Source organism: Asparagus officinalis, unplaced genomic scaffold, assembly GCF_001876935.1.
Source record: "Asparagus officinalis unplaced genomic scaffold, Aspof.V1 AsparagusV1_Un852, whole genome shotgun sequence".
NCBI classification, from domain to species: Eukaryota; Viridiplantae; Streptophyta; class Magnoliopsida; order Asparagales; family Asparagaceae; genus Asparagus; species Asparagus officinalis.
In genome coordinates, this window is record NW_017973111.1 from 28924 (window position 1) to 43327 (window position 14404).

The following is a 14404-nucleotide window of genomic DNA, read 5'->3' on the forward strand; positions in this document are numbered from 1 at the left end:
TTGCTATAAACCCCTACGAATTTTCAAAATCGCACTAAACCCTCAATAACTTTTGCAGAAAAGGTCCAATATCTTTTGGTTAAATTGCACTAAACCCCCTAGTAATTAAGTTTCAAAATGCCTTTTTGTGTTGTTTTTTCGTTTTAATTTATGGGAGTTACCTGTAAAATATAGAAACTTGTCGGGGGTTTTTGTAAAACAGAAAAGTTACTAGGGATTTAGTGCGATTTTGAAAGTTTACGGCAAAATGCTATAGTGTGATCTAGCCTATAATGAGAGAGGGAAGGGTCAAAGCAAGCAGTCTGATGATAAACAACAAACTAAGTGGATAAATGGCCGTGTGGTTAACTTTGCTAGCCAAGAAGCCTAACGTACGCCATCATTCTGAACGTTACCCCTCCAGCTATTCCAACGCTATAAAACCCTACGCGCTCAAATTGCAAAGACCACAACGAACTTTAGAAACATTTACCCGTAGCAAGAATCAAGATGGTAACAAAGTCTCAAGTCTTGATAAAGGGGCGGTATGAATGCGTATGTTAGAAGGCGATTTTTTTCTTTCTAACATACGCTCCCGCCAAGATTTCGATGGCAAGAAAGAAGAAATTTAATGGAAAAAAGATCCTCAATCTAGGTCTTCGAGCTTCAAATCCAGATTTATGTTCTCCTGATGATCAGTCTGTTGATGGTTTTGATGAAGAGGAGAATTCTATCATCATGAATTCTACAGGACCTCAAGGAGCGAAGAAAAAGAAATCCATGGCGATGATCCTCAATGCTTGTTCTCAGGTATCCTCTCATCCTTTAGAGATTCAATTGAGTAAAACTCCACTCAGGGGTAAAGAAATTGATAATTCTTGTAAAGAAGTGGGAAGTTCTTCAAGAATCTCTTGGGCGGAAGAATCTGATTTTGAGAATCAGAATATTCTTCTCAATTCTCCTCAAAATAGTGGTAGATTTACTGTTCCATTTGTTTCTGATGGGAAAAAATCTGTTGAATCTGGTTTTGGTCAATTGAACTCTGAATCTGTGGAATCTGGATCTGGTATTCAATTTTCTTTAGATGCGGATAAATCAAGAACTGAGAAAATTTCTTTGGTTACGGCTGAAATATTTGGATCTGGAATATTGATTACAGAGTCTGATAAATCAAGAGCTGAGAATGTTAATTTTCCTCCATTGCAATCTGCAAATGATGATAATATTCAAGTGCAGGAAAAATCTCCGAAAAAAAGCTGGGTTAGTTGTTTTGCTGATAATAGAAAAGCAGGAGGTGGATTGCCGCTGGAATTTTTACCTCCTGATGCAAAAGATACTGTGTCTTTCAATGATGAAGAGTGGAATGAAGGAATTTCTATGTGGCAATTTTCTTTAGTTGGATAGGTTCTTGGATTGAATGTTGGTTTCAAAGCTATGGAGAATTATGTTAGGAAAATATGGGCAAACTTGGCCTCTCCAGATATATTCATTCTAAAACCTGGAATTTTCTTGTTTAATTTTAAAAGCAAAGATGAGATGTGTGAGATTCTAGAAAATGGCCCATGGTTTTTTGGATCTCGTCCGCTCTCATTGAAGACTTGGTCCATTGGTGATGACGTTGAAAAACAAAATGAATGCATCTACCCTGTTTGGATTTAGCTACCAGCCTTGAAGCTTAACTTGTGGAATGCTAAAAGTATAAGTAAAATTGCTAGCGCTGTTGGTCATCCAATTACCACGGATAAACTTACAGCTAATAAGAAAAGATTAGCTTATGCAAGGTAGCGCTGTTGGTCATCCAATTACCACGGATAAACTTACAGCTAATAAGAAAAGATTAGCTTATGCAAGGGTTCTTGTGGAAGTGACTATGCCTTCCGGATAAACTTACAGCTAATAAGAAAAGATTAGCTTATGCAAGGGTTCTTGTGGAAGTGACTATGCCTTCGCCTCTTCCAGATTGTATTACCTTAAAAGGTCCAGATGGCAAACTTTATAATCAAAAGATTTTATATGAGCTAAAACCTAGATGGTGTAATCACTGCAAGATTGTGGGGCATGACACTCTGTACTGTAAGAGATTTCCTAGAATTCAGAGATGGATTCCTAAAGTTTCTGCAGCTCAGAATACACAAAAACCTGTGCATGTTTCTAGTGTCAATGATATTCCCCCAAAGATTCAGATAACAGTGGCTCCTACTCCCCCAAATGATCCAGTGCCTATACTTAATATGTCACAAATGTCTGGTGGGAAGGATAAAGCTTCTGCTGTAAGATTGCCTGTGCATGTTTCTCAGCTTAGTGGAAAATCTGGAAATTTTCAGCAGCAGGATAAGGAAAAGGAATTATCTCCTAATTCTCATAAGTTTCAAGGACAACAAGTGTGCACAACTCCACAGTTTTCAGGGTTGCATAGTCTTGTGCATGGAGGAAATGCACAACTTTCTAATTCTGGAGGCAATTTTCAAATCCCTCAAGCTAGCAATGCTTGGACTCAAGTTCAAAGTAATAAACAGAGGAAAAAATATACTCCAGCAAATTCTTTCTCTCAACTTGAGTATCTTGAATTGGATCCCTCAGTAATAGATAGAGGGGGTGATCTTTTTAGATGAATCTATCTTTTTGGAATGTGAGGGGTCTAAATAGACCCTCAAAACAACAAATGGTTAAGCATCATTTGTGGCAGTATCACATATCTTTTATTGCTTTACTGGAAACTAAGATCAAAGACTCTTTGTTGCCAGATAGTACAAGGAAAATTGCTAAGAATTGGAATTGGATGTCTAATGTAAGAAGTCCAGGTAAAGCCAGAATCTTGATCCTATGGAATCCTAATGTGTTGGATATACAATTGATTAGTTGTACTGATCAATGTATCACATGCACAGTGAAATCTTTTAATGGTAAACTTGATTGTGTAATATCCTCTATCTATGGTTTCAATCAGCTGCATGCAAGGAAAACATTATGGTCTGATTTAAAGTCTATACACCAAACTATTGGAAATACACCTTGGATGTTATGTGGGGATTTTAATGCTATTACAAGCAATGAAGATAAAATTGGAGGATGTATGCTCAATGATTCTGACACAGAGGATTTCAGAGCTTTTATAATAGACTGTCAACTTGCTCAATTGAAAACCACTGGGTGTTTCTTTACCTGGAACAATAAACAAGACCATGGTTCTAGGATCTGGAGCAAATTGGACAGAGTGCTTATTAATGATAACTGGATTCAATCTTATAACTCTAGTCAAGTGGAGTTTCTTGTGCCAAAAATTTCAGATCACTCTCCTGGACTTATTACTGTTAGTGAAGAAAGTTATCAAGGTAAGAAACCTTTCAAATTTTTCAGGATGTGGACAAAGTATGATGGTTTTCTCCCTGCAGTATCTAATGCTTGGCAACAAAGGATCAAAGGGTGTGCTATGTTCTCAGTATACTCAAAATTGAAAAATCTGAAAATTGCTTTGAAGGAAATTAATAGGAAATTTTTCTATAATATTAGTGAACAGGTTCATCAAGCACAGCAAGCTCTGGAAGATGTTCAAAAAGATTTACAGGTGGATCCTATGTCTTCTGATCTAATTGAACAGGAAAAGAAATGCATTTCAAAATTCAACACCTTGAAGGATTGTGAGTTATCTTTTTTCAAACAAAAGGCAAGAATTGCTTGGAGTGTTCAAGGTGACAAATGTACAGAATTTTTTCATTCTATGGTTAAAGCTAACAGGCATCACAACAGAATCATGCTTCTATATAATAATTTGGGTCAAAGACTTACTGAAGGAGATGATATTGCAAATGAATTTATATCTCATTTCAAAAGTCTGATGGGGACTGCTGTGGACACTACTCCTCCTAACATCAATATTATTCATTCAGGGCCTTGTTTAGATGATTCTCAGGCCAGGGATTTAGTTAATCCAGTTACTAAAGAAGAAATCAAAAGTGTTATTTTTTCCATGCCTGAAAATAAAGCGCCAGGACCAGATGGTTACAATGTTGCCTTTTTCAAGTCTGCTTGGAGTGTGGTTGGAGAGGAAGTCACTCAAGCTGTTGAGGAGTTTTTCAAAACAGGAAAACTGCTGGGTAAAGTTAACTCTACTGCCATATCACTTATTCCAAAAATTAAATGTCCTAATTCTTCTTCAGATTTTAGACCCATTTCTTGTTGTAATGTTCTATATAAATTCATATCAAAAATCCTGGCTAATAGGATTAGAACAGTTATGGGTTCTATAGTCAATAATGCTCAGAGTGCATTTGTTGAGGGCAGACAAATTTCAAACAATATTCTTCTTGCTCATGAGCTGATTAAGAATTACAGCAGAAAATCCATCTCTCCAAGAGTTATGCTAAGCATTGATATCAAAAAAGCATTTGATACTATCAGTTGGAGTTTTTTGAGGGATATGTTGCAGGGTCTTGGATTCCCAAATAAAATGGTGGACTGGATTATGACCTGTATTTCGTCACCATCTTATTCTATTTCACTCAATGGCTCTCTTCATGGGTATTTTAGAGGAAAAAGAGGTCTTAGACAGGGGGATCCCCTATCTCCATATCTGTTTATTCTGGGTATGGAATACCTCTCAAGAAGTTTGGATTTACTGAAATATGACAGACAATTTAATTTCCACCCATTATGTAGAAAGCTCAAGATAACTCATGTTATATTTGCTGATGATTTGCTATTGTTTAGCAAGGGTGATCTGATTTCAGTACAAAAACTGCAACAATGCTTACAGGAGTTCAGTTCTGCTACTGGCCTCTGGGCCCAGACAAATGCCAGGTTTTCTTTGGTGGAGTAAATGAAGATACTAAAGATTCTATAAATGGTTACTTGGGTTTTACTGTGGGTACTTTGCCAATCAGATATTTAGGGTTGCCACTTGTTTGCAAAAGACTCTCATACCTAGACTGCAATCCTCTGCTCAGTAAAATCAGTAGCCAATTTCAAACCTGGAACAAGGCAAAAAACCTCTCTTATGCAGGGAAAATACAGGTCATTAAAAGTGTTATCTTAGGAGTTCAGATATATTGGACATCTTGCTATATCCTACCTGTTGGTGTGCTACAGAAAATAGATGATATGTGCAGAAATTTCCTATGGGGTAGAGAAGGTCATATTCATAAGCCTTCTTTAGTAGCTTGGGAAAAAATTTGCCGTGGAAAAAAATCAGGTGGCTTAGGCATTTTCTCTGCTCGATTATGGAACTTTGCCTCAGCTTTAAAAATCATTTGGGATATTCATATGAATAAGGAAATTCTCTGGATAAAGTGGATACATGGCAAATACTTGAAGAACAGGGATATATGGCATGTTAACCCTAAACCTGGAGATTCATGGCTTTGGAGACAATTGTTAAAATCCAGAGACAGAGCTTTGGTCTTAGCTGGTGGAATTGATAATTTGAATCAAATTATGGTTTCTTGTTACAAAAATTCAAAAGCTAAAATTTCTGCTATATATCAAGCTTTTGCAGAAAAGGTCCAATATCTTTTGGTTAAATTGCACTAAACCCCCTAGTAATTAAGTTTCAAAATGCCTTTTTGTGTTGTTTTTTCGTTTTAATTTATGGGAGTTACCTGTAAAATATAGAAACTTGTCGGGGGTTTTTGTAAAACAGAAAAGTTACTAGGGATTTAGTGCGATTTTGAAAGTTTACGGCAAAATGCTATAGTGTGATCTAGCCTATAATGAGAGAGGGAAGGGTCAAAGCAAGCAGTCTGATGATAAACAACAAACTAAGTGGATAAATGGCCGTGTGGTTAACTTTGCTAGCCAAGAAGCCTAACGTACGCCATCATTCTGAACGTTACCCCTCCAGCTATTCCAACGCTATAAAACCCTACGCGCTCAAATTGCAAAGACCACAACGAACTTTAGAAACATTTACCTGTAGCAAGAATCAAGATGGCAACTGCTAGATTTCCTCAATTAGCAATAATGGCTATTGCTCTGCTCGCAGCGCTCTCAAGCCTAAGTCTCGTAGCCTCGCATCGATTCATGGTCGGATCCTGCCGTGCCAGCGGGCATTTGCGAGGGAAGACCGGCCACTGCAACACAGAGAATGACTCTGACTGCTGCGAAGCAGGTAAGATGTACCCTCAGTACCGCTGCTCTCCTCCAATCACGAGCAACACCCGTGCGACGATGACCATCAACAGCTTTGCCAAGGGTGGTGATGGAGGAGGCCCGTCTGAGTGCGACAACAAATACCACAGCGACAGTGAAAAGGTGGTTGCATTATCAACTGGCTGGTACAATGGAGGAAGCCGATGCTTGAACTACATCAACATCAACGCTAATGGTAAGTCGGTGAGAGCCAAAGTGGTGGATGAGTGCGATTCTGTGCACGGCTGCGATGCTGATCATGACTTCCAACCGCCATGCCCCAATAATATAGTAGATGCATCCCCAGCGGTGTGGAAGGCGTTGGATATACCGGAGTCTCAAGTGGGGGACTACGACATTACCTGGTCTGATGCCTGAACAATATTTGTGCGTTTACCAATCGGTATTTGAGGCTCAAGGCTGTTTGTTATTGCGGCAACTAAACATGGTGCTAAATCTATATTGTGTGGCACTGTTATCTATATTGTGTGGTACTGTTACTTAGTGTATGCTAATAGTTTTCATTTCTAGGATGAATATATGGGATAAATTTTAGAATCTGATGCTTGTTTCTGAAATTGAGTGAGTGTGTGTATATATATATGTATATATTAATATGCGCAAATCGTTCCGAGTTAATTAACTTGCAATTTCTTGATTACAATTTACTAGTAAGTGTGTATATATATATATATATATATATATATATATATATATATATTAATATGCGCAAATCGTTCCGAGTTAATTAACTTGCAATTTCTTGTTTACAATTTACTAGTACTAGAGGCATTTAGTGATGGGAATTAGGATTAAATTTACTTTCCATGTTTTGATTTGTAAATCATGATTAATTCTGTTTTTTCAATAAAAGTATACGCATATAAGATATGGAGACCTCAAAAAGTATACAGGACTGATACATTGCAATGTCAAAAAAACACACTAAACAACTCGCTATTTTATGTTGTGTAATATAGTAGAACAAAACACGCACATTCAGCTAAGCTAAAATAGACAATATATAGGCAAAGAAAAGGACGCAAAGAAACATCGGAAATAGATAGCTGCTCACCGCTAGTGTCTCGCTCAAAAACCAAACCAACATTGAGAGTACCTTAAATGTACCTCAAAATCCATCTTACGACATCATAATGACCTGGACCCGGGTCATGCATGTATCTCAAGACCATGCTCACTGCCTGTGACAAATCCAGGCTCGTACAAACCATGGCGTACATGAAGCTCTCAACTGCGCTCGTATATGGAGTCTTCGACATCAACTCCCTATCTTTAATGTTGAGGGATATATAATTTTATTAAAAACTTGATAAGATATGATTTTTACTAATTGGTTGTAGAGAAGACTAACATATTATAATTTCATTGTGAATAAGTGCCAAAAGCCAATCTTGAATAATAAACTGAAATTTACATTCAATCATCTGAATCCTTAACCTGACATTTTTTTCTCTATAAACTTACAATCTCTCACTAAATTTTTTTCCCTCTATTTGAAGTTTTTAGTGAAACAAATAAATATTCTCTTCTCTACAATTAGGTGCTAAAGTATTAACTAAAATAAAGAACTCAAGCTTACTTCCTGAACAAATCATTATCTAGATCTTAGTGCATTCTCCTAGAACTTTTCTAATTGGATGGTTAATATGACTTTTGAAATTGCTTAATTATCTAAAAATCACAATTTTAGAAAAAAGTTAAAAATTTTCAAAGATTATAACCTATTCGTAAAAAAGAAATTACTTCCTGACCAAAGCGTTATCAAGAGCTTCCCAATTAGATGGTTAATATGACACTTCTGAAACTGCTTGATTATAAAAAAAAATTACAATTTTAGAGAAAACGGAAGTTAAAGTTTTCAAACTAGGTATAAACAATTTATTAAAAGAAATTACATACACGAACATTCCTGGGATGTCTGTGAAAGTTAGAGGAGGATGCATTTGAATAATATCTCAACCCAATTAACTGACAAAAAAATAATTTAAAAATGCATAAACTTGAATTAAAATATTAGCTAATTGCTAAAAGAGCTCATAGAAAAAAAAGAAAAAGCTATATACAAAATTATTTAGTGACATAAAGAAGGTAAAACATGACTAAGGTTGAGCTAGGTGCCTCAAGGTGAGTACGGTGACTTAAGAGTTGACCATGCTGGCTTGGGTGATGATGGTACCTTGAGGGTTGAGTACGATGACTCGGAATGCGTATCGGGATTCAGGTGTGTATGATAACTCGATAATTATCTATAAGATGACTAATGTACTTTATTGCCTCCTCTCAAAAAAATTTCATACATATATAGCCATGAATAAGGTTTCTTGGTAGATGCAAAGCACGAGAATACTAAGATACCTAGGTTGAATTTTTATTGGCTTTGATGATGCTTGAGGGAGAGCAAAAATATAATTGAATGGAAATGAGGAGATGATCACCAGGTTACAGGGAGGGAGGAAGTCTTGGCTGATGAGTATTTTTAGGAATTGAATTTTCCTGGGTCTTTTTTGGTGGATTGATTCAAATAACTCTCAAAGTAACCCAACCAATAATTTCACACTACCTCACAATAATCTCCCTCACAAAACTACTCAAAACAATGATGATTCTTTGTTAATCTTTGGTACAAAATCCTAGAAAGACGTGTTTCTATTTATATCAAAACCTAATCCAAAACAGACTAGGAAACCAACTTCAGCTCGTATCCGCTTTCGGTCGACTGGTGATCCTCTATCGGTCGACCGGTGCTCCTCTATCGGTCGACCGTCTACCTCCATCAGTCGACCAATAAGAGTGTATCGGTCGACCGACCAGAGCAGATTTTTCAAACCCTTTAATGTGCATAAGATCGGTTGACCAGTCTTTTGCGATCGGTCGATCGACCCGAGGGCTTTCTTGTAGTGCTGATTTTGCATGTTTCCCCACATTTCTCAATGATTCCTTTGCCGTTCCTTCACTGTTTTTAACAATTCTCCACTTCGGCGAAGTGTTCCCGGAACTGAACCGACACCAACATGAGCACCAATGCGTCATCTTTCCAAATCCAGCTTTACCAATGTGGTTTCCTATGTACCCCCTCTCCCAAGGGATCAAGCCGCCTGTAGTTCATCCAAATGGTCGCAAATGACCTCAACAAGCACGAATTTGTAACAAGTTTCTACAATGATCAAACTTGTTACTCGGGATCACCTTCGTAAGCATATCCGTTGGATTATCTTTTGTGTGGACCTTCACGAGCTCCACATCCCCATCTTCAAAAACATCTCGAATGAAGTGATAACGAACATCGACACATGAAAGACATGATTCTTCACCAAATAAATAGCACTCATGCTATCACAATAAATAGTGACAGATCGCTGCGAAACACCAAGATCCTCCAAAAGTCCTTGAAGGCAAATCACCTCCTTATCAACCTCCATAATCGCCATATACTTTCCCTCCATCGTCGACAAAGCCACAGTAGACAGTAAGGTGCATCTCCAACACACCGGCGCTCGAGTCAAAGTGAACACATACCCTATCGTTGACCGGTGTTTATCCAAATCTCCAGCGTAATCTGAATCTACGTATCCAATACATAGCTACCCACTGCTAGTGTCCCACTCAAAAACCAAACCAACGTTGAGAGTACCTTGAATGTACCTCAAAATCCATCTCACGACATCCTAATGACCTGGACCTGGGTCATGCATGTATCTCAAAACCATGCTCACTACCTGTGACAAAACCGACCTCGTACAAACCATGGCGTACATCAAGCTCCCAACTGCGCTCGCATATGGAGTCTTCGACATCAGCTCTCTATCTTCAACTGTCTTCGGTGAAAGGTCAGCTGAAAGCTTCAAATGGGCTCCCAATAGTACACTAACTGGCTTCGTCTCCATACTCATATTAAACTGCTGTAGCACTTTCTTCAAATAAGCCACTTGTGTTAAACAAATTCTACCTCTATCTCTGTCTCTACCGATCTCCATCCCCAAAATGAGCTTCCCTTCACACAAATCCTTGAACTAGAACTCTTTCGAAAATTGTACCTTCAACTCATCTATCAAGGATCTGAAAATAGAAGTGACCAACATGTCATCAACATAAAGCAATAAGTAAATGTACGCACCTCCTCGCAACTTGCGATAATACACGCAAGGATCAAACTGGCTCCTAATGTACGAATAACCGAACATGAATCCATCAAATCGCCTACACTACTGTCGTGAAGATTGCTTCAATCCGTATAGTGATTTCTTCAACCTACAAACTAATTTCTGCTTCTCTGCAGCTCGAAACCCCAATAGCTGAGTCATATAGAATTCCTCATCAAGATCACCATGAAGAAATGTCGTTTGTACATCCAATTGATCCAATTCCAAACCATATTGTGTCATCAAATCTAGCAAGATCCGAATTGAAGAGTATTTCACCACCGAAGAAAAGACCTCATTGTAATCAATGCCTTCTTCCTGTGCATAGCCCTTCGCTACCAACATAGCTTTGAATCTCACCGGAGTGGCTTCAATGTCCTCCTTTTTCATATACACTATTTATAATATATTACTAAATTTTATTAATAATTATACTATAATTCAATGATCAATAAAATAAATAGAATAAATATTTAATCACATAAATAGTGTAATTATTTTAATAATATCACATAAATTATGAATTACACAATTTATTTAGTATTATATTATTACATAAATTGAATAAATAATTTAATATTATTTTTTGATTATTTTCTCAAAGATTATTACATGATACTAAATAATCTATAATAGGTATTTATTGAAAACTAAACTTTCAAAAAAATTATTTAATATTCATAATAGTACTATAATTGTTAATGATAGCATAATAAAAATTTATAAAATATTTATAGTACTAAATTATTTAAGTGCATAATTAAAAAAATTAAATATGGAAGCGGATTTTCAAAAGTTAAACACATAATTATATCGTTCCAGATTGATTGTATGTAACAACTTGATTGATAGTGTGTCACACATCGTTGTGTATGACATAATTCATACTCATTAATCTCTTCAAATGCATGATTGTTCGCTAGTGTTGGTTGTTTGGCAAATTCATCTGGAATTCTAAAATAAATAATGAGATGGGTAAATTACACAAAACGGCCATGAACTTTCATTGTTTTGCTATAAATCCTTATGAGTTTTCAAAATCGCACTAAACCCTCAATAACTTTTGCAGAAAAGGTCCAATATCTTTTGGTTAAATTGCACTAAACCCCAAGTAAGTTTCAAAATGCCTTTTTGTGTTGTTTTTCGTCTTAATTTATGGGAGTTACCTGCAAAATATAGAAACTTATCGGGGGTTTTTGTAAAACAGAAAAGTTACTGGGGATTTAGTGCGATTTTGGAAGTTTACGGCAAAATGCTATAGTGTGATCTAGCCTATAATGAGTGAGGGAAGGGTCAAAGCAAGCAGTCTGATGATAAACAACAAACTAAGTGGATAAATGGCCGTGTGGTTAACTTTGCTAGCCAAGAAGCCTAACGTACGCCATCATTCTGAACGTTACCCCTCCAGTTATTCCAACGCTATAAAACCCTACGCGCTCAAATTGCAAAGACCACAACGAACTTTAGAAACATTTACCTGTAGCAAGATGGCAACTGCTAGATTTCCTCAATTAGCAATAATGGCTTTTGCTCTGCTCGCAGCGCTCTCAAGCCTAAGTCTCGTAGCCTCGCATCGATTCATGGTCGGATCCTGCCATGCCAGTGGGCATTTGCGAGGGAAGACCGGCCACTGCAACACAGAGAATGACTCTGACTGCTGCGAAGCAGGTAAGATGTACCCTCAGTACCGCTGCTCTCCTCCAATCACGAGCAACACCCGTGCGACAATGACCATCAACAGCTTTGCCAAGGGTGGTGATGGAGGAGGCCCGTCTGAGTGCGACAACAAATACCACAGCGACAGTGAAAAGGTGGTTGCATTATCAACTGGCTGGTACAATGGAGGAAGCCGATGCTTGAACTACATCAACATCAACGCTAATGGTAAGTCGGTGAGAGCCAAAGTGGTGGATGAGTGCGATTCTGTGCACGGCTGCGATGCTGATCATGACTTCCAACCGCCATGCCCCAATAATGTAGTAGATGCATCCCCAGCGGTGTGGAAGGCGTTGGATATACCGGAGTCTCAAGTGGGGGACTACGACATTACCTGGTCTGATGCCTGAACAATATTTGTGCGTTTACCAATCGGTATTTGAGGCTCAAGGCTGTTTGTTATTGCGGCAACTAAACATGGTGCTAAATCTATATTGTGTGGCATTGTTATCTTTATTGTGCGGTACTGTTACTTAGTGTATGCTAGTAGTTTTCATTTCCAGGATGCATATATGGGATAAATTTTACAATCTGATGCTTGTTTCTGAAATTGACTGTGTATATGATATATATATTATAAATATGCGCCAAGCTTTCCGAGTTAATTAACTTGCAATTTCTTGATTACAATTTATTTGCGAGGGAAGACCGGCCACTGCAACACAGAGAATGACTCTGACTGCTGCGAAGCAGGTAAGATGTACCCTCAGTACCGCTGCTCTCCTCCAATCACGAGCAACACCCGTGCGACGATGACCATCAACAGCTTTGCCAAGGGTGGTGATGGAGGAGGCCCGTCTGAGTGCGACAACAAATACCACAGCGACAGTGAAAAGGTGGTTGCATTATCAACTGGCTGGTACAATGGAGGAAGCCGATGCTTGAACTACATCAACATCAACGCTAATGGTAAGTCGGTGAGAGCCAAAGTGGTGGATGAGTGCGATTCTGTGCACGGCTGCGATGCTGATCATGACTTCCAACCGCCATGCCCCAATAATATAGTAGATGCATCCCCAGCGGTGTGGAAGGCGTTGGATATACCGGAGTCTCAAGTGGGGGACTACGACATTACCTGGTCTGATGCCTGAACAATATTTGTGCGTTTACCAATCGGTATTTGAGGCTCAAGGCTGTTTGTTATTGCGGCAACTAAACATGGTGCTAAATCTATATTGTGTGGCACTGTTATCTATATTGTGTGGTACTGTTACTTAGTGTATGCTAATAGTTTTCATTTCTAGGATGAATATATGGGATAAATTTTAGAATCTGATGCTTGTTTCTGAAATTGAGTAAGTGTGTGTATATATATATATATATATAATATGCGTCAACCTTTCCGAGTTAATTAACTTGCAATTTCTTGATTACAATTTACTAGTACTCGAGGCATTTGGTGATGGGAATTAGGATTAAATTTACTTTCCAAGTTTTGATTTGTAAATCATGATTAATTCTGTTTTTTCAATAATAAAAGTATACGCATATAAGATATGGAGACCTCAAAAAGTATGCAGGACTGATACATTGCAATGTCAAAAAAACACACTAAACAACTCGCTATTTTATGTTGTGTAATATAGCAGAACAAAACACGCACATTCAGCTATGCTAAAAAAGACAATATATAGGTAAAGAAATGGACGTAAAGAAACATCGGAAATGGGCTCAAGGAGGCAAAGACCAACATTGTAAGATTGGATTGCGGAAAGTTTTGTGTAACTATAAACATAAATCAAGGCATTTGTTTGAAACTTTATGCACTAAAAATAAAGGTCATTTTAGTAAAAGTGTTGCATGTTAGTGTTGCGCACTGTGCGGAAGCGTGCTCGCAAACCCACCGAGTCGGTGAGCGATGAGAGAAGAACCAAAGACAAGTGCAAAACACATAGATTTACGTGGTTTGGCAAATTGCCTACGTCCACGGGGAGAGGATGGGGAGATTTTACTATACGGAGGAGAAACAACGGGTTACAATCTCTCAAATAACTTTCAAAATAACCCAACCAATGATCTCACACTCCCTCACAATAATCTCCCTCACAAAACTGCTCAAAACAATGCTAATTCTCTTTTAATCTCTGGTACAAAATCCTAGAAAGACGTGTTTCTATTTATATCAAAACCTAATCCAAAACAGGCTAGGAAACCAACTTTAGCCCGTATCTGCTTTCAGTCGACCAGTGCTCCTCTATCGTTCGACTAGTCTACCTCCATCAGTCGACCGATAAGAGTGCATCAGTCGACCAACTAGAGCAGGGGTTTCAAACCCTGTAATGTGCACAAGATCGATCGATCGGTCTTATGCGATCGGTCGACCGACCCGAGGGTTTTCCTGTAGTGCTGATTTTGCACGTTTTTCCACATTTCTCAACGATTACTTTGCCGTTCCTTCGCCATTTCTAACAATTTTTCACATCAGC

At 38.0% G+C, this 14404-nt stretch overlaps 2 protein-coding genes across 2 annotated transcripts; both read left to right on the top strand.

Moving 5' to 3' along the window:
• The first annotated feature begins 5901 nt into the window (after positions 1 to 5901).
• On the top strand, positions 5902 to 12328 carry LOC109828216 (ripening-related protein 3-like). Its single transcript, XM_020395245.1, has 2 exons — positions 5902 to 6474; positions 11852 to 12328. The coding sequence occupies exons 1-2, from the start codon at positions 5902 to 5904 to the stop codon at positions 12326 to 12328; spliced, it is 1050 nt and encodes a 349-aa protein (XP_020250834.1).
• A 279-nt stretch (positions 12329 to 12607) lies between these two features.
• LOC109828214 (putative ripening-related protein 1) lies at positions 12608 to 13069 on the top strand (the record flags this gene model as incomplete). Its single annotated transcript, XM_020395244.1, has 1 exon — positions 12608 to 13069. A coding segment is annotated over one exon (462 nt), but the record flags the coding sequence as incomplete, so codon positions are not given.
• Positions 13070 to 14404: the final 1335 nt, after the last annotated feature.

Excerpts from the sequence above, each read along its gene's own strand:
- LOC109828216 (XM_020395245.1), top strand. The coding sequence starts at position 5,902 with ATGGCAACTGCTAGATTTCCTCAATTAGCAATAATGGCTATTGCTCTG. Across the intron at positions 6,475-11,851 it reads ACGACATTACCTGGTCTGAT|TCCTGCCATGCCAGTGGGCA; the intron begins GCCTGAACAATA and ends TTCATGGTCGGA.